A 26,471-nucleotide genomic window follows, 5' to 3' on the forward strand; every position below is an offset into this window, starting at 1 on the left:
CCTATTTGGCGGAATCATGCTAAACTGCTAGCGATTGTTTAGTATTGCTGCGGAGCAAGCGGGTCCGAGCAGCACGGTTGCGCGCAGCGCGGCGCGGTTTCGCGAAAAATGTAAACAAGAGGGGAGAGCTGGCCCGATAGGCGGAGCAACGCCATGAGCAACGCCAACTTCCGGCTTCACTTTAGCTTCACAAAGAGCGATGTCAGGGCCTCTCCTGAGTTTCCTTCCTCCGTGGCCGCTGGTGACGCCCAATCTCGAAGATCGAGCACGATGAGCCAGGCAGTCGGGCTCATGCGTCACTTCCGGCAAGCCGTCTTTCCTTATTAGTTTCGGTATCCAGAACAGCTATTTTTGCGAACTTTTTTAAACGCATTTCATACGAAAATTCTTGCACGGAGACTCCTACCTATCTACACGATCTGAAACTAGCATTTTACGTGGACCAAAATTTCGGATGATAAGGCATAGAGGAGTAGAGTGACGTGCTTAACATATAATTTGTGCGCGCCGGTTTTTCCAGACAGAGGCCCGCGATATACTGTTGTACAACGAACAGTTCGCGGTGTTATGGATGCGGAAAGCGCTGTACATATAGGTTTCTTGTATATCATAAATGACCGTGCGAAGTCAGAGAGGCGCCATGTCCTTTCTACTGTCGGAAAAGCAACATGCAGCTGACGATGAAGAAAATCGTCCAGCCGGTGTTCACGAGCAGGCCCATGAGGACGTTTGGGTGGGTGAGTCCCCATCCTTTGGACATGACGCTGCGCAACGAATCGGCGGGAAGCGTCAGCGGCATCAGGTAGCTGAAGTAACGTATGACCTTTGGAATGCCTTCCAGGGGCCAAAGAATGCCTGCGACGCGCGGAGAAAGGAATTTGTCGTAACCTGTTATATAGCGAGACACGTGTGGCATGTCATGGTCATGCATATATGATATGTTTCGCTGGTGTTCTTTGAACGTTGCTATCATGCCGTTGTTCCGTCACTAGATTTTTAACTCTAGCGACTTCCTCAGACTATTCTTAGCGTCCAGCCAGTTCCCTAATCATCCGAAGCCGTCACAGTGTGCAAGAAAGAAGCGGCGACACGGGTTCGGCCTCCAATCATACCGATAGTGAAATGAAGGGAGCATCACATTCCGCATGCTTCCGAACACCGCCTGCTCACCGACATCCTTTCGGTTTTATTTCTTGCGGCTGACACCATAGGCACGTCACCGAGGGACTGTATTTTCGATCGATTACTTTCGGAGTATCACTTTTCATTGAACGTTAATTAGCTAAAGCTGACGGAAGTATATGGGACGAAAAGAATGGCGCACATCACAGAAGGGTTACTTCAACATCGCAGATCTGTGCACTGCATTTGTAGGATGCCCCGCAGTGAGGCGTCGCGCGCTGTTAGCCGAAGTGAAGGGATCGCGCAGCAACGGGAATGCGGCTCCAGCGTCACAGCGAACAACGAGCAATGGATGCAATTCTAAATGCAACGGAGGCAGCAATGATCCGCCATTTATTAATTTCATTAATCGTCGATCAGCACATGGCAGCATGATGACGTCATGGTGACGCCAGTTTGTACCATGATGCGCTACTGCGGTGCTCCTAGTCCCCCGCCGCCGCACCCACGCTGCTTCCAGTTTGCCGCTAGTACCCTCTATAGGGCTCCTTAATTGTCACCCGTCTTGATCACGCTACTGCCCGTTTTGCCCCTTCACCGCGTCGGTCAAGTGAAGTTTCGTGGGCCTAGACACTTGCAAAAACAGTTTGCAGAATTGGTCTGGTCCAGAACTCGCGAGGGAGACCGCATGCGAACGCCGAGGCTCGCCGTGCCCGCATCGAGCGGGACGCGGCGTTCGCGGCAAAAGATGCCTCGCTCGCCCTGCGTTTAGTGAACACCATTTCATCCTGGACCTCTTATCTCGAATGGCAGCTACGTGCCTGCTGCTGGTGTGGCATAGACTACCGCCCTTAGACAACCGTCCCTGGAATGATAGGGAGTGGGGCAACCAGATCGGGTTATGGCGCTTGCCGCATTAAAACGATTCGCGTTCCACTCGAGCGCTTTGATTTTATGGACATACGCCATTCACAGCGTGCGATGAAGGGCCACGTACGCCTACTACCGCAGAAGAAACAACACATCTCAGATTCTAGCAAGCCGTGTATAGAAGACAGCAGACAACGCTTCAAGAGCTGCAAAACGTTGCTATAGATTCAATGGCACACTGCAAATGGTTACAACAATTTTACTGAACGGCTATATATACACCTATAAAAACTGCAGTGTCATCGCAGACTCTTTATGATCGAACTACGGTGGCTTACCGCTGGTCATCATGATTGGATAGTTGATGCCGTCAACTATTATGGCGGCTGTCGTGGTGGTCTCCAGAACCGCTGAGCACATCAACCCTGCCAATAAGAGGGATGATGTTTATAAGAACGGGACAAAGCGGCCGACATGAGGTATACTCTTCTATTCAGTCCTTTCCACCTCATTTGCTCATCTGAACCCCTCTCTCTCAAGATGATAGGGACAAGAGAACGGCAATGCATCCTGTCTCAAGAGAGGGAAGAGACGAAACGCTTGGCGAGTGGGTGTACGCAAAGGCTGAAATCGAAAGCAGTGCTCTTTAAGAAATCAAGTCCTCTCAACTCCCTAGTGAACTTTTCCAGCAGCACGAAGGTACAGAAGGATTTTTAAGCTTATTAGGTGAGATAACATCGTTTGAGGCTGCTCGCCGATTTGCACAGAAGCGGCAAACACCATCATGAACTGGATGAAACCAAGAAAGAGCACCCCTTGAAGACAGTTTTTATAAAGTTCAGCTAAATAAATGTTTTTTATGCCATTCCACCCCCCCCCCCCCCCCCGTTTTAAGTCTACTTCATTTACCGTTTTGAAGTAAGTTATTTGGATGCACCTGGTCATGTTGCCAATTATTCTTCTGATAAGAAACAAATTTTCATGGTCCCTTAGAGTTCGTCGTAAATAGCGTGTATACTGTATATATATGGCACATCGCACCGGCCGAAGGCTCGGTACGTCACACCCAGCTTTAGCCTGAGCCTTATGTTAACTCCACATGCAACATTAGCCTGTGAAGAAGACTGCCGAGCTGTATTGGATGTTGGGTGGTGACTTAATCTCTGCACCGAGTTTGGCTAGCACGAAGCTTTAAATTAGTTTCCGGGGTTTTACGTGTCAAAACCACGATATGATTACGAGGCACGCCGTGGTGGGGGACTCCGGGCTAATTTTGACAACTTGAGCTTCTTTAACATGCACCCAATGCCCGGTACACGGGTGTTTTTGCATTTCGCTCCCATCGAAATGCGGGCGCGCCGGGGCCTGGATTCGTTCCCGCAACCTCGGGCTTAGTAGCGCAACATTAAAGCCATTACGCCGCCACGGCGGGTGAGCACAAAGCTTGAAGTTCTACCAAGCAGCATATGTTTGCCGCACAGGCTGCACGTGTTGAGGGCGAGAATAGGGTGCCTCGATGTCCTCCTTGGTTGTCGCTGCGCAGGCAGCGGGGATGAGATGCGCATTGAGGCACCCCAGGCACCGTAAGCGAGAACAGAGTTACTGTATAGGCTCCTGGGCAGCTGGGGAGGATCAGGTAACAACAGATTTGTTGAAGTATGGCGGGCAGATTGTTCAAGAAAAACTGGCCACCCTGTATACGCAATGCCTCATGATCTCGAGCGTACCGGAATCTTGGAAGAATGCCAACATAATGTTAATCCATAAGAAAGACGACGCCAACTAAGACTTGAAAACTTATAGACCGATCAGCTTCCTGTCCGTTGCCTACAAAGTACTTATTAAGGTAATCACAAATAGAATCAGGGACACCTTAGACTTCTGTCAAACAAGGGACCAGGCAGGATTTCGTAAAGGCTACTCAACAATAGACCATATCCACACTATCACTCAGGTGATAGAGAAATGTGCGGAGTATAGCCCACCCTTATATATAGCCTTCATTGATTGCGAGAAAGCGTTTGATTCAGTCGAAACCTCCGCAGTCATGCAGGCATTACGGAACCAGGGTGTACACGAGCCATATGTAGAAACACTGAAAGATATCTATAGCGGCTCCACAGCCACCGTAGTTCTCCATAAAGAAAGCAACAAAATCCCAATAAAGAAAGGTGTCAGCCAGGGACATACGATCTCTCCAATGCTATTAACTGCGTGTTTACAGGAGGTATTCAGAGACCTGGATTGGGAAGAAATGGGGATAAGAGTTAATGGAGAATACCTTAGTAATTTGCGATTCGCTGATGATATTGCCCTGCTTAGTAACTCAGGGGACCAATTGCAAAGCATGCTCACTGACCTGGAGAGGCAAAGCAGAAGGGCGGGTCTAAAAATTAATCTGCAGAAAACTAAAGTAATGTTTAATAGACTCTGAAGAGAACAACAGTTTACGATAGGTAGCGAGGCACTGGAAGTGGTAAGGGAATACATTTACTTAGGGCAGGTAGTGACCGCGGATCCGGATCATGAGACTAAAATAATCACAAGAATAAGAATGGGCTGGGGTGCGTTTGGCAGGCATTCTCAGATCATGAACAGCAGGTTGACATTATTCCTCAAGAGAAAATTGTATAATAGCTGTGTCTTACCAGTACTCACCTACGGGGCAGAAACCTGGAGGCTTACGAAAAGGGTTCTACTTAAATTGAGGACGACGCAACGAGCTATGGAAAGAAGAATGATGGGTGTAACGTTAAGGGATAAGAAAAGAGCAGATTGGGTGAGGGAACAAACGCGAGTTAATGACATCTTAGTTGAAATCAAGAAAAAGAAATGGGCATGGGCGGGGCATCTAATGAGGAGGAATGACATCTTAGTTGAAATCAAGAAAGGAAAATAGGCATGGGCAGGGCATGTAATGAGGAGGGAAGATAACCGATGGTCATTAAGAATTGCGGACTGGATTCCAAGAGAAAGGAAGCGTAGCAGGGGGCGACAGAAAGTTAGGTGGGCGGATGAGATTAAGAAATTTGCAGGGACAAGATGGCCATAATTAGTACATGACCGTGGTAGTTGGAGAAGTATGGGTAAGGCCTTTGCCCTGCAGTGGGCGTAGCCAGGCTGATGATGATGATGATAGGCTCCTTAAAGTGTATAGTAACTATATAGCATATATATAGTGCATATAGTTACCGTATAGGCTCCCTAAAGGGAGCATGTGCAGTAATTCTAGGCGAAGACATACCATGGCTTTGCCTGCCACAAGCGCCTAGACGACGTGTAAAGTTGGATCACGTGGAGGATCCTTTCCTTCAGCGCCGTCACGTGCTTAGTTTTTCGTCGCTGCTGCCACGGATTTCAATTGGTTGCACTTGTCTTACGCAACAGCGCTTGTTCTTCGTTGAGTTTAAGATTTGGTATGCTGTATGAGAACGTAATTCGTGACAGATCTTGCTATGCGTACTATCGTAGAAATAGAAAGCACGGTAGTTTCTGCAGAAGCTCTACGGTCGTTCAATTCCGCTGGAAAATCTTAAAGCGCGCATACACTTTTAAGAAGTAACAAATTACATTCGCAAGAGCGAATCAGTTGAATGCGAAATATACACGACTAATGGAGCCAGTCGTGCGCGTGGCACGACATATCTTGTGCATCAACGGCGTTCAGTGGGTTAGAACATGTGAATTAATTTTGTCGTAGATGTTCGGTATTTATTGGTTCGCTTTTTTTTTCTTTCTCGCGGACAACGTGCGCACTCGTCGCATCGTTCGGTACTGATAGAATCTTTGGCCGTCTGCACCCCACGATGCATCATCATCTGCATCATCATCATCTCCATCACCTGCATAACTCGATGCATGCTGCGAGTATCTTCCTCATTTAACTTGCTAGCAATATTGTTGACAGATAAACATACGTTGCGATTTGTTTGTTTATGTTTTAACACCCGTATATTGCAAGTAGGCCTTCGGTATCAACGCGCACCTTCATTAATCCGCAAAATGAGGGTGTCGTGCTGCGTAGTCGTGTGTCGTTCGCGTTCACCCTATAGTAACGTACAACACACGACGATGTACCTTGCCGTAATTTTGTTGAACGTGCGGACGCCCGAAGATCGAGAACGAAAGAAAAAGAAAGTAAGAAATAAAAACACGAAACGATACGAAGTGACGTGGGGAGTAGTCTCGTTCTTTTTTAAATTTATATTCTGGAGGATTTTCCGCAAAGCATAAATAATAAAGGAAAGTAGAATAAAAACAAAGTTAGTCATGTTTTTGTTTCGTACTGTAAAGTTTACGTAAGTTAACCATTGCTTGTATTGCGTAGTAGTCAAGACCGTCCTCGTTTGCACGGCTGATGAGAAAATTCATACTCTTTTTTTTTTTTTTTCACTACGGAAAACGTTATCCCCAACTGTAATCTGGCCGCGTCTTGAACGATAACATTGTTTGACGAAAAGTTGCCTTACTAATTTAGAAATTTCTACGAGGCATTTTTAACCCATTCAGGTTGTCAAAAGAATCTGACCAGTTTACTTTTGCATAGACCAGGTCTTGTCGCTGCCATCTAAACGAACAATCCGACCAGAACAGCAAACCGCGGCTTCGGTTGGATGTATTCTCCTATGAATGCACTAAAGAGCACGAAGCAGGCCCCAAGCAACTTATTCCTGCTCTAATTATGCAGTCAGTACTGTTCAATGACAACGGGCAGCGTTTATGAACAACCAAAATAAATAAACCTCCTGAATCTCGGCGCTCCCGCCGCTGCGAAGAGATGTCACGCGATACAGTTTCCGCAAAGAGCGATCGCAGCGCCGCCGCTTCCAGTGTAGGCGCTCGCACCCAATAACCGCATGATGGCGGTGCTCACGACGTGAAGCAGCCCACTTGGCACTAATTACTCCTTCTTTCCTGTATCAAAACTGAGAAGTACCTATCTAGTGCATCAAATATATTTGCGCGCCAACGATGCTTGCGAGTTTGTGCACTTGGAAAGCTTTTTACCAATTTTGAAGACAATAACTTTGACTTACTTTGGAACCACTCTAAAAACACATGCCACTTTTGACTAGATAAATTCATACTGCGCAAGAAAAAGAGCGTTAAAAAGCAGCATTGATAAATCGCAATATCATTCGTATGAAACGCAAAATTAAGAGATTGAAAAGGTTCGCGTGCAGCCAACATCTGACATCTGCCTGACATCTGAAGCACGCTTACACTTGCAGTGCGTAGTTCAAGGAATTATTATTTCAACTCGTGTTTGCCTAACTTTATAAAAACCACTCAATTAAGTTTTCGAATTATGTTGCGGAAAAAAAGAAAAGAAATGCCTGTTCCAAATGACGGTACATGGACAGTTGGTTACGGAGAAGAGGGACAACACTTTAATGCTTTCGTTCACAATCACAATGTCTTCTCGGATTACAGTTAATGTTCGCGTAACTGCACAATGTCCCATTTGCTTGACGTCATTCTTATTTCGTTTGCTGGTGTACTTTTTGTGTTGTTTGAACCTGAAACTAAAAAGTTCATGTGGACCTGATGATATCCCAATATTGTTCCATAGGACATATGCTGTAACCTCCGCAAAGCTTATTATAAGAGAGAGAGAGAGAGAGAGAGAGAGAGCAAATGATAAAGAAAAGGTAGGGAGGTTGACCAGGACTGAGCCCGGTTGGCTACCCTATACTGGGGAAAGGGAAAAGGGAACGGAAAGATTAAAAGAAGAAGGGAAGTCTACTGGGGATAGCCTTCGGTCAGTCAGTCCGGATCACAGACGTTGACTCAATCCAGTAACTTTAAATATCGCAGCAGCGCTTTTGTGACCTTTTGTAGCTGCGATATGCGAGGCCATGGTCCCAAGATCTTGTTCAAGGTGAACGGTGTTCTATCTAGCTGATTGAGAGCTGTGCAGATATCATGTCTTTCGCTTTCAAAAGATGGGCAGTAGCACAGTAGATGTTCTATAGTTTCCTCGACACCACAGGCATTGCATATTTTGTGCTTCGTTACTGTCGTTCGAATTACCATGCGACTGAAGAAAGCCGAAATCGTGCGATATTTAACAAGGGAGACCATCTGGTATTAGAAAATTACCTTTCTATTTCTTTAACGTCCTCGTGCTGCAAGTCCATTGATCATATCATAGCAACTGAATTTAACGAAGCTTTAGAACAGCATTCTTTTATACCTAGCTTTCAGCACGGGTGTAGAAAAAGGTACTGTGATTGATCTCTTCGCTTCAACCTTTGACAAGAATGGTAAATTAACATAGATTTATTTTTGTTTTAAATTTCCTGAAGCCTTAGATACGGTCATACCTGATAAACTAATATTTAAGGATGTTTATTTGTTGGATATCCGCTTATTTGTTCAACTGGAAACAGCTCGTTGAAATTGGCGGTGGGAAATCGGGCTGCCTCCCAGTCACATCCGATGGGCTGCAGGGCAATGTCCTCGGCACTCTTCGTTTTATTTGATATATTAGCAGCATTGTTATCACTGCTGAAGGTGGTGCACAGATTCGGTTATTTACCGATGATTGTGAGCTTTTTAATGATATTACTTCTATAAATGATCAAATTAATCTATGTCTTGAATAATATTTGTGCATGGTGCAGCTGGTGAGTAATGCCACCTAACAGATAAAAACGTATTAAGTCTAATGACGCACAAAAAATCACCGCTACTTTACACGTAAAACTTCTTCACCACCTCTTTATGATCTAGCTACAATTATCTATAGGAGTCACCCTTAATAACACCTTGTCACGGAACATTCACATAAATAACGCTGTATATAGTTGTTCAATCTTCCGGAAATTGTCTTTTGAGGTGCAAATTAAGAAAGCCTCTACTAACGTAAATATGCTCTCTACTCGTCCCTGGTTAGACCTAAGCTCAAATATGCACGTGTAGTTTGGGCCCCTACATTAAGTCTAGCATCAACAGCCTTGAACGAATCCAGAGAAAATCTGTTAGATTTTATCCGACAAATTTTCAAAATATGATTCTTCCACCGGCAAAAGGAAATGAATGACATTCAACCTTCATCCTTCATTGTCGCACTTGTTGCCATTGTATGTACTATTTGTTGCCTTCACTGCATGGACCACGTATCTGCAGTATAAATCAAATAAATCAAATAAATATAGAGAATATAGAATCAGACCGTCTAAATTGATCTTTTAAGAACACGAAGTTGGCATAGACCGGAGCTCCATGTTGCAGGTTATCTGCGTTATAGTAGTACTGATGACGCAAAACAGTCTATTTGAATCTTATCTACAGACCGCCTATATTGGTCTCCATCTATATAAGAGGATCTAGAAGGATGGTTCTGTACCTAGCGCCATGCCGCACATGCCCTGCATGATGGCGATGATTATGACGTCGAAGAGTGAGCCCCTCGAAGGCAGCTCGAACACCACGAAGCCGACGAAGAGCAAGAGCAAGTCCTGGGCGACCACCACGAACGACAGGGAGCACACGTGCGCCAGCACGATCTCGTAGGGGCGCACGCCTGCGTTTGAACGCGGCAGGATATATATAGGTATACATGGCTCACCCTGTGTGTGTGTGTGGGGGGGGGGGGATGCGATTCGTCGCGTAGCTTAGCTTAGTGCATTGGTTCGCGGCATTTCATTGTTGGTACCGCTTGATGGTTTAATTAAGCGGCCGTGGTCGTACTAGCGGAACTCGGCGCGGCAGTACAACACGTATCATACTACAATGATATTATACGTGTGGTGATATATAGTGAGGTGCCATAGTAAACTATGCCGAGATAATAAAATAGTATATAAGCTAGTTCACTATTCTAGCACACCATACATCCACACCTGCGCTGCCTGAGGCGAGTGTGCACGTATACGTGCAAAAACTGCCTTGCTAATTATATACGCTGGCGAAACTAACGGCGAAAGGCAACACTGCCTAAATTAGTTCAGGTGACGATGAATTTGCGTATAGGTCTAGAGAAAGCGAACTATAAAATGACGGCGTTGGCGGCAGTCACGTCTCCGCCATAGTAGCAAAATGCGCTTGAAGACTTTATGCGATTGCGTTTCTACAGCTATATGCTTACGTGCTTATATTAAACAACCTTCCAACTGTAAACATAACACGTACTTTTATTTCCCCACTTAAATAATTTATCAATTCAGCGCTTGTCTAAAACTAGCATTTCTTCGTTTCACGTATACTACATAGGTTTCGCCTATGTTCGAATGGGTAGAATGAAGCCTGGGCCGAGTATACATGGCGTGTATAGTTACCGGCGACGATGCACCTTTCGAGCAAGCCGTCGCCTTTCTCGCCGAGCAGCGTGTTTATGCACAGCGTTGTCGATATGAAGTAGATGAACCTGCGCAATAAAGAAGAGGAGGAATAAACCTGTATGAGCGTGTCGCAATCTTCGTGTATCCTGTCTAACATGTTGTATACACCGAGGTCCTTCTTTCTCCGTGCCGAGGTCATAAGAAAGAAAGCGTTCGCTTTTCGTGCTTCTTTTCTGTCACCCACATGTGGGTAATCACGAATAAATGTATTTTATTTTTCAGTCTTTATGTATGCTTAAGGGCGGAGGTCAGAACTGTGCGACCCCTAGTAATAAGCTCATTGGTCATGCATTTATGACTGGCTAATTTACATTGAGGAACAAAACATTTTCTTAAGTACATTGTCGTTCCTGAAGCGCGAAGTCTGAAATGTGGCAAGTTTGAGCGGTGCCTGCATTTTCTCTAAAGTAAGGAGCGCATTTGTATAGCTCTACACTTTCTGCTGCTGAGTGTGAAGGCACGGGTTCGGTTCCCATGGGCAGAACGCAAAACATTTGTGTGCTTCGATTTCGGTGGACGTTAAAGAGCAGCTGACGCTCAAAATTAACCCCAGAGCCTTCCACTATCTCAATAGCCAGTTTAAGCTTTTGGGTGTTAAACGAAATCAATCAATCAATCAATCAATCAATCAATCAATCAATCAATCAATCAATCAATCAATCAATCAATCAATCAATCAATCAATCAATCTTGTCACTTACGTGATGATGAGCCCGGGAGCGACAAATTCAGTGAACGTCGGTTCCCTGCTGCCGATGACAGGCTCTTCCCTCTGTCGCCAAGACAACGCGCAAGGAACGATTGGTCAAATGTTGCAATGTCGCACATACGTGTTTATTGAATTTGCAAGGTGAATATACCATTACAGGGAGTCTAGGTAGTGCAGTATGGTTTAATACATCGCATTATAATTGCACGAAAGCTAATTTTTGACTCATGATGGCAGGAGATGCTTGGACGCAGATTTGAATCCGACCTGCGGTGGCCGCATTTTAATGAACCGGAATGCAAAAACGCTCATGTGCAGCACCGTTGTGGTAAAATTAGCCCAGTGCTCCGCACTCCGGCGGCTCTCATAATCTGTGTGGCTTTGGGAAGTCAAACCTAATCGATGGATAGCGATCAACGCATATTGTAAGATTTGGAGTCGGGCTTGTAGGACGATCGGAGGAACCTGGGGCGACAGGACTAGGCGAGCGGGATTTATTTACATGTTATTTACAGTTGAACATGAGATACATCGACAGTCTAGCGTGACTCCCAAATGGAACCCGCAAGACGAGCATACATAAAACAGCTTACGAGCACACAGCTCACGAGTACATTTCGAGCACGACAACGAGCACACTCTAGCAGCCGACAGTCGCTGCTTATATGCACTCTGCTCGACGTCATATGTGTGTTCTCAGCACCGGAAAAGCTGGGACGAATGTGTCGCCTAGTAAACGAATCCCAGAAGAAGCCAGCTTGCAAAATAAAGCACACCAAAGCCCTCGTTGAATGTGACGTCGGCGTTGTGTACAGTATTCCCCTCGCCTGTGGGAAATGCTATATTGGCCAAACCGGGCGCTGTCTGAATGAACGCTTGCTAGAGCATCGCAGGAATGCTACATCACTAAGTGGCGCTGGTCATTTAGCCGACCACATTCGCCGTTGCTCGCACAAGCCAGCATGCAAGGCGTTTTTCGAACGAACACGCGTGTTGCGCAAATATAGCAATCAGAAACACCGGGAAATATTTGAAGCGTTTTGTATCTACAATGAAAAAGATTACTGTGTCAGTGCTCTTTCTGTTGCACTCGGGACAAAAGAAATTGATTATCTCAGGGCAAACGGGTGTGTCGAATCAGCTAGGTAGGGCGGGAGATGAACAAGATTGTACTGAGTGATGTGAAAAAGAGAGGGAAAAGTGTTTCTTTTTATTTTTGTTATGACACCTCTGATGACCTTTGCCTAGACCAAGGAAACATTTTTGAGTGGTCCTTCCCCCTGCGTACATAAAATCCCTGTTTTCCATGAATAAAATTCAGTTGAAGTCTGGCATTCGTGTTGTCTTTCTCTCCTCGTCCGTGTCCAAATGTGCGCTGGAACTATGTTTCATAATGCTAATCATAACCAACTAGCCCAGCTGTCCATACTTATCGACGTCATAGTTCGACGTCATTGAAGATGACCCGCCCTTTTGGAGGAGGATGAGGGCTCAGATATACGTGCCGCACACACACACAGGTGTAATGGTCCGAAGCCGACGTCAGAGGGGTTTCGTAGAACTCTGAGCCGTCCCGGGTGGCGCGGCTGGTTAGCACATTGTCTGGTGTCTCGAAAAGCTCATGGGGAGGTTCCGCCAATTACCTCCCCTCGAGAACTCCCCTGAGCTGACCCCGCGCCACGTGGCTGCCGGTTATCCGCAGTTCTCTGAAGTGCGCCCCGTCCCGGTTGGATTGGAACACGTGCAGCGGGCTGAAATAGCTGCAGGCCGGTCCTAACAATATGTAGCAATTTAGGGGTGGTTGAATAATCGAAGTTTCGAATAGGAATCTAATACCACGTACTAACCATTGATATTCGTATTTAAAAAGTAACTATTCGTTATTTTCGAATATTTTAAGTTAGCCAAATATTCCGTAGCAACCGAATGTTAAAGTCTGGTTACAGTTCTCCATCTGCTAGACAATTTATCGCAATTTATCACTAGTGATACAGCGACAAAAGTTAGAGGCAATGCAGGAACAAAATGGACAACAAGCTTTGCTTTCGGTTTAGCAGCGGAATCGTACACATGACAACCTGCAATTTTTGCTTGAAGTCTGTCATTTAGTGTTCTTGACAGTCTATTAGTCATGTAGCAGTCTTAGCTTCTACGCAATAACCTGTCAAATTTTTCTTGAAACGGACACTTTTACATGTGCATACGGCAAAGAATTCCATCAGAAGATTTTCTTTTTCCAGAACTTCTGACCTATTTACGGCAGCTGGTGATAGTCTTTAGAAAGCTAGTCATACAAAAGTCACTCTTTCAGATATCCAAAATCAAGAATGGGGCTGACAGACGACGAGGCCGCCTTTGACGAAGATAGGTTCTTCTATCAATACGTTGGCCAGCCTTTCTGAGGCACCTTATCTTTGTTTATAACCTTTATAACACAGTCTTCCTTGGGAAGCGTGTCTGCAGCTAGGCTCCGAATTTGTGGAGAGGCTTTACGTACAATTTTCTTGTATGATATTTAGTGGTCGTGTGTTTAAAATTGATCCTTTTTCACCGACAGTTAGCTGTCTTTTTTTTTTTTACATGAGCCAGTATAGCTGTGGTAACTAATTACACAAAAATAAGTACTTGTGCCGTAAATATGTGCATCGGCGTTTGATTTTTTAATATTTGGTTTGATATTTGATACCGATTATTCGTATTCGATTCGTATTCGATAAGCTGATGTTCGCCACGTCTAGTAGTATTATATCCCTAAGGTGCTGGCTTTCAGACGACACGCAGAGAGAAGTCGCAGAGAATAGCAATGCGTTTCTGAAAACCCGCTGAACCTCAAAGTGGGTTGCACTGGAACCAATAATTTTTCTTTAAATGCGTCAGAGAATCATCGCACTTGGTGGCGCCACGACATCGCGCAAAAACATGCGTCACATACGGTGACAGATGCGTCAGTCAACCTTCGACGGCTTTGTCACAAGCAGAAGTGTTGTACCTTTATACGGTAATGTCTGCGGATCAGATCCTGATTATCCGGCCACGAGGTTTCCACGGGTTTGCATCTTTCGTTTCCGTGGACATGAGTGGGTACTTCTGTTCTTTCTTTGTGGTTTTCTACTTTTCTGTTTCGTTGGAAATAGAATATCAGTTGCGGGTCAGTGTCCGTGTTTGACGTTTCTTTGTTTTTCCACGCCTTTTTCGCGCTGGTTTTTTTGTTAAGATGTCCTTGCAGGTTCTATAGGCGCTTCAAAATAGTGGTGAACATAACTCATATAATCCTTATAGGGGTTGAGTTCTTTACACGAAAGTAATCAACGAACGTAAGCAAGAACGTGTTTTCTCTTGTGTTCACGTATTTCTTTGTTTGGATTTAACAAAATTCGGATAATAATCCCATACGAATACTTGGGATTTGACGCGCCTGAAGTTCACAAAAGCGAAATTATATTTTTGCGGCACACGGTGGCGCACAACTATTTCTGTTTATGCTCACTGGGACATAACTTTTACCTCAGCATAAATAAGAAGCAATGGGCGTTTTTAATGCTGCGTAGGCGGCTAGGAACTTATCTGCTACAAAGGGCGACCCATTGCTTTATATTCGGTGACACTACGCGTAGTCTCCTATGCACCACTTATGTAAAGGTGGAACTGACGTTAAATAAATACTATCTGCATTTGTGTTATTAAAGCAAACGCAGCAAAGTGAAATTTGATGCCCACCACAAGAACGCTTTGGAAGTAGAGCATGTCGATCGTCGATGACGGCAACGCCGTTGCCAGCGCTTTCGCCAAGTATTTCGCCATGGTCATGGACACTTGCTGGTCTGCAGCGTGAGGAAACGGGGGAGCTTCCGTTATGATGCTGGGTAGAACCGAAATTAGCACCGAAATCCGTCGCAGACACAATAGTGCAAATGCCTATTGTTGGGCATTTAAAAAGAATAAAATGTGCACGGTGCAGACGCAGTGATACAAAGGCGGACGGCAACACTGCTTCTCAGATGTCGAAGGTCCGTGGTACGGATATCCTGTGTTGATAAATAATTACTATTGCCAAGGAAACATGATGGACGTGTTTATGGTTTCTGCGAGAGACACCGCGAAATTTGGGTGAGGTGCCGTTAAAAAATACAAAGTAAAACTAAAGCGATTGATTAGCGTTGCAAGGCGCATGTCCAGATATGCGCTGTAGTTGAGCTTCTGCCTAAGCCATTTGGTCAGGCATATCGGTAGAAGGAGAAAACGAGAACAAATAGTGCATACCGACTGGAGGGATACCACGCTACAATCAAGTAAAAAAAGAAAGAACAATAATTTTGGCTTACTTTATACTTTTTTCCTACAGAATGATTCGTGGGGATACTTCACGCTGCTCAGTGAGCAATTGATGATGATTATATTAACTTGGAGACGGAATGGCGGCTCATTTCACAAAGCTGGTTATTTTGAGCTTTCTGTTACGTCCTAATCTTTAAGCAGATCTTGTTTTACGGAAGTAACGCTGTCCTCTCTCTGCAGGCGACTGACTCAAAGCAGGCAGCACGTATGGTTCGGCAGGCCTTGGGCTCCTATATTACCACCGGCACAGACTATACAATGACCTGCGTTTGTACCCTGAAAACTAAAACAAAAAAGGGAAATTTCGCGCTTACCGCTACATTGCTACTGCTCAGTTTTCTCAGTAATATCATCGATACAACGCTTGTCACTGTTACTTGCCTGGTTTGTCATGGAAAAAGCAACAAAAACGAAGATGCCTTTGGCTGCACTCTTCGTAGGAGGGTGTATAAAAGAATAGCGTATTTGACGTCACCAACGACGTAACGCGACCTGGCAGTTTTTGGCGCCTGCAGTATGACAAAGCATGTCCTTCGAGATTGGCTTCTGTTATTTGCTGGGGCGGTGTCATGTGGACTACACGATCGAGTGGCTCACTCGAAGGCACATTCACATTGTTTTACTGACAGACCAAGCAAATGACAATAGCAAGTTGTATATTGAGCGATCAGGGGCATAAAATTTGACCTCGCCTCTAATCTTCAGCAAAATCAGAATAGCGGTAAGCACATAATTATTCAAGTTCTTAAGCTCGGGCCTAACTACGATGCCGCCTACTCAAATACATGTAAAAATCAGAAATGCCTCTGTGAGAAAACTGCTGGGCCGATTTTAGTGAAGTTTGTTACATTTGAGAGGGAAAGTTAAAAACAGTGATCCATGGATAGCAGAATTTTGACTTAGGGTCTGAATTTTTTGGTGAAAATTCCCAAATTTGGTAAGCTAAAGAAAGAAACAAACAAAAAGAAGCACGCGCGAAGTTTACACATTCGCAACTCTACATAAAAAACAGATATCACAGTTCTGTCAACTGCATCTGTTAGAACATCTAAAGCGGACAAACTTGATATAATAAATTTACAGCTTACATGAAACTGTCGCAATGTTTATGAGAATTTTGCGAAATTCCTGCTCAGAGATTGTTGGTGCATTTCAGAGCAGCATATAATAATCAATTTGCTTTAGATGTATTATTAGTTGCAGTTACAGAACTGCAATGACTTCCTTTTGAAATTTTACGAATAGTTAAGATTATTATTAAAATATAGCCGGCCTAAATAAAGGATCTGCTTGATACAATTAATGAATTTGAACGTTTCCTTTCAAGTGCATCAATCAAATTTGTTGCAATGGTTGCCGAGTAGAGATTTCTAAGTTTGAGGTCTCAGCAAGTTATCTCTTGGCTTGAAACAAACATTTGTGAGATTTCTAAGAGCACAATTCAAGCTTCTGGTTTGAGTAAGTGTTCCCCTTTGGTTTCTCTGGAACAGCTGACACTCACACGATCCTCACAGAAATCTAAGGGGCGGGTGCGAGCGAAGAAGACCGGAAAACGGAAAAGGAATCCGGGCGGAACGCCAAGTTGAAGGCAGGGCACTGTACTTATTCACCCAAACAAGCTGACCCGCATGAATACGCAGAAGTGCTTACTGGACATGTCCAGGTAGGCGTGCAAGGAGGCGAAATCTAGCAGCTCTTCGCTGAGCTTCACAGAGGTGCCGAAGCGGGCCTTGAGGCTGGCCGTGAGGTTTACCTTGGCGTGTACCACTCCGTACGTCGTGCCCATTTTCACAGATTCGATGCCACTGCTGAGGGTGTCGTAGTTTACCTGCAGCAAATGGTTGGTTAGTGTCTGTTAAAATGAGCGCGACACCGATTTTGGTGAGGTCGGTTGCGTCTAAGACGAGGAGTTGCAAGGTACCGACTGTCAGGAACGTCTTTATGTAAATTTATTTAAAGAGACTATCTATCGTTATTCAAGAACTTTCTACATTGTAGTGGAATGGAACGCCTACCATTTGAAGTATCTAAACATGGAGCTGTTTCTCTGGGAAGGAGTAGAAATGTTTAAAGCAGAATTTTTCGATCTGCGCTGTCTCTTCTTAAAGCTGTGTACGGACGCCGACAACGCTGCTTACTGGACGTGGCGGCAGTCTCGGAGGCCATGCGTGAATGCACCCCACCGGTCCTCGTTACTCCATTTGTTTGCTCAAGGCAGCGTCAGTTTTCAACACGCACTAGCTGAAAACGAAATAAATATACTATCCTACGCAAATAAAAATGAACAGAACAGCATAAAATACAATTTCCGGCCATAGAATATTGCATGCAAGCAAAATAACTCTCCCTGCGCTCCTTTTTATTTACGCGAAGGTGTACGCATTGGTTGCACTGTTTCACCGTGGAGCGGTTCCACATATCACTCTTGCACTATGCTTTCCCCCTCGGATATTAATGTTTATTTTCTTGTTTTTTTTGGGATACAAACCAGCTTGTATTCGTCAATACGACACAATCGTCTCATTCCCAACACAATCCAAAGGCATGTTCCGAGTGGTATAAAGTCAATGTTTCTGCAACACTTCCCAATATTATACGAAAATACCCTACGAAAATACCACCAATATTATCAAGTAACGAGCGCCTCAGAAAAGCGTTCCCGGATGTACCAATGGTTACCTATCGCGGCAACAGGAACTTTAAAGACATGTTAGTGCAAGCAAAAGTCAGACATCATCATTCTCCCGTAGTAAAAGCACGTTGTCGCCCCAGATGCAAAACCTGCAGGCACCTTCAAAGCGACATTAAAATTAAAAGCCCCGCAAATAGATATACACACGAAGTCAAATCTAGCTTCACTTGTACAAGTTCGGATGTGGTTTATATGCTTGAATGTTCCTTCTCCAAGAAACAATATATTGCTGAAACGGGGAGTTCAATGAACGACAGATTAAACGGACACCGCGCGGACACAGCTAAAGAGCTTCCCAAATCTATCGCCGAGCATTTCAACCAACCAGGTCATAACTTTGATGAACTTAAGCTCTACATCTCACAGACAAATTTCCGTTCTGAACGAGAAAAAAAATATAGAGAATCATACCTTATCCATGCATAAATTCAAGACATTGAAACCGATAGGCATAAAAGTTTCAAAGGGAGCTTTATAATCTATTCGCTATACTAGATTTCAAGCTATATATAGGCAGCAACACTTAGTTTGGTTGCTTATTGTTTTATTTATTTATGCCATTTCAGTATTTTCCTTTAATTTTTTTTTTCACGAACACCGCTTTCTGCCGCTCCTTCTGCCACCAGCGAAACAGGTAATAGAGGGGTGCTGTGCACGCCGTCGACACGCCGGCTGACACACGGCCACTGACACGTGACTGACAGACGGCCGTGTCCCTGGCCTTGTGCACAGCACTCCTTTATTCTCACTTCTACACCCTCGCCGCTAACTTCGCTCGTTGCCGCACCCACCCGCCTTACGCCCTCTCCCCTTTAGAAGAACCCTGTGGCGAGGAAAGCATATATCGCCTTGAAGAAGACAAGTCCACTTGCCGAAACGTTGGCTCCTGCTTTCACCTTGTTCTCGTTTTGCTCATTGTCTTGGAATTTCCATCTCCCGCCTTCCCTCTGACTTCCCAATATTGATATCTTTAAGAAAATAAAAATGAACCATGAAGTTGTAAATCTGTAAATCTACGTTACAAACATATCTCAATATTCTGACCAATAATGACAATCCAGATGTTCAAAACGGACAAGCTTTAGATTTAAACCGTTTTACTTATCTACAACTAATTTGTAAATACAGGAGACCTTGCAAGACTGAAACATGCAGTGTAAGGAATAATGTAAGCTATAAATAATTATATTCAGACGCTCTTAATCCATGGGTACAGTTCTCAGAATTGCGGTGTTTTTGTGCGAATGTTGGCTACTCGGTGCTTTGATCTTATGTTTTTTCTAATATCTGTATTTCTGAACAAATTTTGTGCCCTTGTACCTTCGAAACGTGTGTGGAACGTATATATGTATAACTCACAGAGCAACTCTTCTAACTTGTTTATATTTACAACAAATTATATTCCTGGTATGGCCTTCCATGAAAATATGTTTTAAATATTGCCCAATGCCGTGCCAAGAAAACCATTTACAATTTGTTTTCCTCAGATATAAAGGAGGTAGACGAGTTTGCACCGACTTGAACGCTCGCTGGTTGGCTGCGGTAGCATGTGTAGATTAAAAGCAGTGTGTTTTCATGCGTACCTCGCACGGGTTTGCATCTTAAACCGTTGGCGACATCGACCAATCGTGATTATAGGTTTCGCTTGCTCTACTTAGCATGCGGGGTGGTCTGATAAATCGTATGAGTAGCAGCGCGGAGATACTCACGACAATCATTCTCTCGCGATGGTTGTCGTGCCCTGTACCTGTTAAATTTAGAACCCCGACGAAAACTTCATAGTGAGCTAGCAAGTTCACGTCCTTGTTTAAGTTTCATTGCGAGTCCGGCAACTGCGTGATTTTTATGTAGATCTTGTTATCAGTGCTTACTGATTAACTAGGTAGCTCATTAACTAAGCTACTCTGCAACCTCGATGGGAAAGTCAATGCAAATTTAACATTTCCGCGGTTTGAGGTAATTGCCAACACAGCAGCCTGCGTGACGAGCTCACCCGTGGCAAGATGGCGCTGTCCATGGCGTCGAAGAAAGCGGTGCTGACGAGCGGAGGGGTTGCGCTGTGCGATGCAGCCTCCTCGTTGACGACGGCTATCCTCAGTCCGGTGGGCACCTTGCCAATGACAGCACAGAACGTGCTCACTTCGATGGCAGGGAGCAACATGGTGTACAAGAGCAGGCTCAAGCTGCGCCTGAACTTAATCACGTTCTTACTGAACAAGACGCCCACCCTCGCCATTGACCGGTTAAAGTCTTTCTTGTTCAGCGCGGAGCGATGCTCCAGGGCAGACGACATGAACGAGAGCTGCGTCGCACGTCCTTCGGGTTGCGAATCCTCGACAGCGACGACTTCGGGCGCTGGCGGCAAGGACGACTTGTCCTGCTTGGCGAGCCGCAGGAAGATCTCCTCCAGGTTGTGCGTGTTGTGCTGCTCCATGAGCTTGGCGGGCGACTCCTCGGCCAGTACGGTGCCCTCGCGCAGGAAGGCCACGGTGCCGGCGAGGCGAGCCTCGTCGATGTAGTGCGTGGTGATCATGACCGTCATGTTGTCGCGCTCGGAGAGCGTCTTCAGGTGGTTCCAGATGGCCTTGCGCAGCACGGGGTCTATGCCCACGGTCGGCTCGTCCAGGATGAGGAACGGCGGGCTGTGTATGAGCGACACGGCGAGAGACACGCGCCGCTTCTGGCCTCCGCTCAGGTACGACACCAGCCGCTTCGGGTCGGGAATGTCCAGCAGCGCGATGAGGAAGTCGGCCCTCTCCTTGCACCGCTGCGGGTCCATGAGGTAGAGACGGGCGAAGAACCGCAGCGTCTCCTCTATGGTGAACGCATTGTACAGGGCGAGCTCCTGCGGCATGTAGCCGACGTTCGGGCCCGGTATCTTGGAGCCGGGAGTGCCAGCCGCCAGGCCGAACACCCGGACGTCGCCTTTCTGGAAATGTTTGCGGCCCATGATGCAGCGCAGGAGCGTCGTTTTGCCGCAGCCGGAGGACCCGAGCAGCGCGTAGATGCCGCCGCGGGGCACGGTCATGTTGACTCCTCTGAAGATGTCGACCCGTTTGTTGCCGCTCCCGTACCACAGTTCGAGGTCTGCGACTCGCACGGCCGGCGTGCGATGTCGCGGTCCGTGGGCTTTCTGAGGAGGCGACATGACATCGGGCGACATAAGCGGCGCGTCTCCGACGCCTGGCGGCGAGCCCGCGTCATTCATCGGAGGGTTTGCGATGTTCGGCAAATGGGAACCGCCCGGTTGGGCATCGGTTTCTTCGGGAGGCAGAGCATCCGCGCTCATTGTAGCTTTTGCTCACTGCTAGTCGTCTTCTAGCTGGGCTTGCCGTGAATAGCCTAAGACGAAAAGCCGAAGACGAATAGTCGAAGACGATCGCAGTACAGGTAGCTTAATAACAGCACAGCTTGATTGCAGCAGGCGTTCGAAGTAACGTAATGTTTCGTAGCGATATCAAGAACGGGGCCTTTAGATTCAACGCTCGCGACGCGCGCCCTTCATCTTCGGCCTAGCGAGCGCGAGCGCACGTACTGCAATATTATAAGCAGCGACTCCAAATCAGCTGTTGATAATTCCTCCAAAGGGCGTATCTCTGACGACGCTTATACATATAGCATCCTCAAAGAAAACTCATATCGGCGCCCCGTCATTATTATTTGGGCACCGGCGCTTTCCTCCTTGCCGGGGACGAAGGACCCACTCCATCGCGCGAGATTTTACCGACCACGCTTTTATCCACGACGACTTTGCATTGGCGAAGGATCGGATGGTCTCCTTCCAAGAGATAACGACCCACTATCGCCTGAGGAGGAAGCTATACCCTGCAGGTGACAGCTCTCCAAGTAAAAGACAAGAAGTCACTTGGCGGAGATCGCAAATGGGCACCCTCGCAAACTTTAAGCTATATTCCAGCATTTATCGTGGGGAACGCAATGAAATCTGCCCCTGGCGCCACGACAGACGAGCGGACATTAATCATAGGTTCGATTCAGAAAAAAGGTGCATGGCACCACAAACGAAAAGGTGCAGGGGTTGCCAGTTATGGCGTGCCTGGCTGCACCCACTCGCTGCAGGGTACAAGGGTGCACTGCACCGCGGCGGCACCTTGCCTTACACCCCATTCAATCGTGCTCGGGGGTGCAGGGTGCACCACTGCACCTCGGGGAATCGAAGGCCTAGGTGCAGCACACCGCGAATAGGTGCAGAAGGTGCAGACAAACTTGGCTGAATCGACCTCATACGTTATGGGCCTGCCCGGCCGCGACCTTACAATTGCTAGTAAGTATAGCGGGGCGTGGCACTTCCAGAGGCGCCGGACCTTCGTGCGCATGCGCGAGTAGGAGCGGGTTTGAGAACGAAAATGTGGGCGCTTTTTCTCCTTGAATATATGACTCTACCTAGGCGCTACAGAGGACATTTCGTAGCGCATGTTGTGTGAGTTTGTCCCTAGGCGTGCTGACATTGCGGAGTGGGGTCGAGTTGTTTACGCTCGGACGCTGGCTTCCGGCGCGGTGAAACAGGTGAAGAAGCGGGCACTAATACCCCATTTGGCGACCGCTGTGTCGGACAGATTGTGTCGTACCTGTGGCGCTCGTGTTAGGTCAGTCGTGCCGTATCAGAGCTTTCTCGCGCCTCCCGGCTATGTAACTTGAAAATTACAGCACAGATGTTCCCGTGGGAGCAGTATCGGGACCTTAGCAGAGGCCGGGCCACATATATTGAAAATATAGAAGGCGCTCGCCTTAGCAACCGCGCGGTTGAATGCAAGTGGCTGAAAGGCCGCCGGTGATGCTCGACGCCCCTGCAACCGCTATGAGAATACTTCGAGCTACCCTAACGCCTCTTACGCTAACCTAACCTAAGTTAACGTTAACCTAACTTAACATTAACCTAACCAAAGGTGGCCGAGACGCAAAGACAAAAAATCCGCAAAGCGTAACCGCTGTGAGAATGCGCCGCGCCACCTTAACGCCTTTTACACTAATCTAACCTAACGTGGGCGGGACGCAAAGCCAATAATCCTGCGTGATCAAGGCATGATATCAGGCAGTGGCGTTCAACTGTGGTTGCTAAGGCGCTGTGCGTTTATTTCACTCAAAGGGGACCACTCAAAAATGCTCCTGAAAAGTCACGGACAGCAGCATACGAAAAGCCTGCCAACAGCGGAGATATACTGCACCAGGAGAGCAGGCCGGACCTCTACTACGGCCCCTACTGCTCCCCCGAAAAAGAAAACTGATCTTTTTTCGAAGGTAGAGCGCCGTAACAGGCAAGAAAGGTTTAATCCGGCATGACTGACTCCGGACCAGCGCCGCAGGCGCGAGAGAGTCTGTCCGACGTACCTTCAGACACAACGATCAACAAATAGGACGTCCGTGCCCACTGCCTCACCGCGCGGGTAGCCAGCGTCGGAGCGTAAAACTCGACCCCACTCCGCAATGCCGGCACGCCTAGGGGACAAACGCACACAACACGAGCTAAGAAACTTCTCCTACGTAGTGCCTAGGCAAAGTCAGACATTCAAGGAGCAAAAGCCCCCAGATTTCCTCTCTCGAACCTGCTCTTACTCTTGCCTGCGCAGAAACGTCGCGTGCCTCCGAAAGTGACACGCCCCGCTGCACTTACTAGCAATTGTCAAAAATGCTGCCCGGACCACCACCCGCGCGAGGGCTCGCAATTTGGGATTGGAAGTTTGCTCTGCTCAGCGCGGACCCAGATAAACAATATCGGGTCGCCGAGCGGGCTGAAGAGGCCGCCAGGGCCTACGTGTTCCTGGCCGCTTAATGACCTTTTGATCCTTGTTGCCAATAAAGTTTTGTCACTGAAAGAACGAGCGCACGTGGATGTTACCGCCATAATGTAGTATAGATATGGACCTTAATTCATAATTTTATAACGGTGCAGTTAACAAAATCAACAGCACGCACTTGTAGAAGGGACGGGAACTTCCATCGAAGAAACAAAAGGCGTATTTGTTAATTTGTATCACTATATTTCATGTCACTTAGTAAGGGGTAACGTGTCCAAGATGTTCTTTGCGTTTCCTTCGGTGCGTTCACGTGAGGCGTTATTTCGAACAAGTTAAGCCTGGGCTTATAGCATCATGGCAGCAAACAGCTTTGTCCGGCGCTATATATAACGCCGGATCAAGTGTTATAGGTGCGCGCATCAAACAGATTGGGTGTAACGGGATGTACAAAAGCTCGGCTCAACTGATCAGGGCGGCAAGAAACGACGATTGCGATACAGCGCGACAATACGAGCAGACGACGGCGACGACTGCTATGCTGACGCGATGCTTCACAGGTTGCAAACTTGAGGTAGAATATTTCATTTAATTTATTTACTCTCGGGGCCGAAACATTACAGAGAGGAGTGGGGGTTAAAAAATGCATAAATATAGAAAAAAACTCAGCAAAGTGTACGTCATACCAGTTACTAACAAACAGCAATATTACTTAAAAATAATCACAGACAGCAGTCTTGAAGGCATTGACATCGGTTATGGAGGTGACGGAGGCTGAAAGGTGGTTCCAGTCTGCTTGTTTTTGGAACGGATGGATTGAATTTCATGTCGGTGCGACTCGTGGCCACATGAACCTTGTATGTACGGTGGAGGCTAAATATTGTTACGTGTAGAAAGTACACAGACGAAAGAGGCTATTTATAGGCTATTTACACTGGACTGGAGCCAGAGCACCAGGCCGACGTTCACTCGCGCCAAGGGCACAGACCCACTTCGTCGTCGTTCTCGCGGCGGCTCGTCCCTTGAGCATCGCTCTATGATATTGTAATACCACCCCCCGGCCGCAAAAGCGCCGTCACGGTGCTGTTAAATATCCAAGGGGCGTGGAGAGTTGAAGGGTTTAAGTCGGGCGACGGGGACAATGTCACTGGTTGTCACAGCAGAGGACGTAGTGGGCGTGGCTAGGACGATTTCGTAGGTGAGATCGGTCACTTGGCGAAGCACGCGATATGGGCCCCTGTAGCAGGAAAGCAGTTTTTCACAAAGGCCAACTTTACGCGATGGTGACCAAAGCAACACGAGGGTGCCGGGCACAAAATTGACATCACGGTGACGGAGGTCGTAGCGCTGCTTTTGTTTGTCTTGAGAGACTTGTAGACGAGCGCCCGCAAGTTGGCGAGCATGGTCAGCATGGGCGATAGCATCACGGGCATAAGCGCTAGTTGATGCTGTGGTGGATGGAAGAACAGTGTCCAGTGGTAGCGTTGGTTCACGGCCATACAAGAGGTAAAGGAGAAAAGCCAGCAGTGTCGAGACGGGAAGAGTTGTACGCAAAGGTGATGTAAGGTAGAGCCTGGTCCCAGTCGCGGTGGGCGTCTGAAACGTATTTGGATAGCTTGTCTGTAAGGGTGCGGTTCAAACGCTCAGTGAGGCCGTTCGTTTGAGGGTGGTAGGAGGCGGTAAATTTATGCTGTATTGAGCAGGCACGCATGATGTCGTCAATGACTTTGTCTAAGAACGTACGACCACGGTCTGTTAGCAATTGACGCGGACCACCATGAATCAAAATGATATCATGCAGGAGGAAGCCCGCAACATCAGTTGCGCAACTGGTCGGAAGAGCGCGGGTTACGGCGTAGCGGGTCGCGCAGTCCGCCGCGACTGCAACCCACTTGTTTCCTGATGTAGATTCCGGAAATGGGCCGAGAAGGTCTAAGCCGACACGATGGAAGTGCTCGGCAGGGATGTCGAGCGGCTGCAGGTAACCAGCGGGGAGCTGGGAAGGTAAAAAATAACGTACAGCGCGAAGGACAAGGACAGCGACAGACGACATACACAGCGCTGACTTCCAACAATATTGTATTGCGTTGCCACATCGTGTGCATAAGAAGAGGCATGGCGCAGAAAATGTACGACAGTCACATGGGGTGTTCTAACAGCAAGTCATTGAACTAAGAACATGGTTACCTGAACAGATCTAAACAGACAGAAATCGTAATGCCCATATTTTTTATATTTTTTATTTTTTCAGGTATATATACCCATATATATATATATATATATATATATATATATATATATATATATATATATATATATATATATATATATATATATATATATATATATATATATATTAGCATTTGGAACGCTGTCGACTCGTGCAAGAAAACATATTTGTGGGGTTTAACGTCGCCAACTGCAGTATATATGCTATGCGCGGGACGCCGTGGTGGGGGGTTCCGGATTAATTTTGAACGCCTCTATTCCAACATAAATCAACAAAGTACACGAACACGGCAGCCACGGCCCGAAGTCAAAGCCGTGACCTGGCCGCGCTGAAAACTTTGCGCGTGACGCGTTTTTTTACACTTTACGTATATTTCTCGCAGTAGGACGTCACAGTAAATGTATATATACATCTTACG

General features: G+C 46.6%; 1 protein-coding gene across 1 annotated transcript; it reads right to left on the minus strand.

Annotated features, from left to right (window-relative positions):
* Nucleotides 1-649: 649 nt before the first annotated feature.
* LOC142558573 (ABC transporter G family member 20-like) lies at nt 650-21,362 on the minus strand. The gene is made up of 8 exons (XM_075670707.1): nt 20,067-21,362; nt 17,032-17,209; nt 14,764-14,867; nt 11,039-11,109; nt 10,206-10,363; nt 9,344-9,520; nt 2,331-2,417; nt 650-888 (listed from the first exon to the last, which is right to left on the minus strand). The coding sequence occupies exons 1-8, from the start codon at nt 21,360-21,362 to the stop codon at nt 650-652; spliced, it is 2,310 nt and encodes a 769-aa protein (XP_075526822.1).
* Between the last annotated feature and the right edge of the window lie 5,109 nt (nt 21,363-26,471).

The sequence above is a fragment of the Dermacentor variabilis genome, chromosome 9, assembly GCF_050947875.1.
Source record: "Dermacentor variabilis isolate Ectoservices chromosome 9, ASM5094787v1, whole genome shotgun sequence".
In the NCBI taxonomy this organism is placed as follows: Eukaryota; Metazoa; Arthropoda; class Arachnida; order Ixodida; family Ixodidae; genus Dermacentor; species Dermacentor variabilis.

Coding starts and splice junctions, on each gene's coding strand:
- LOC142558573 (XM_075670707.1), bottom strand. CDS start 21,362: ATGAGCGCGGATGCTCTGCCTCCCGAAGAAACCGATGCCCAACCGGGC. Junction 2,418..9,343: donor CATGTGCGGCATGGCGCTAG/GTACAGAACCAT, acceptor TCTTATTGGCAG/GGTTGATGTGCTCAGCGGTT. Junction 889..2,330: donor TCCAATCATGATGACCAGCG/GTAAGCCACCGT, acceptor GCTATATAACAG/GTTACGACAAATTCCTTTCT.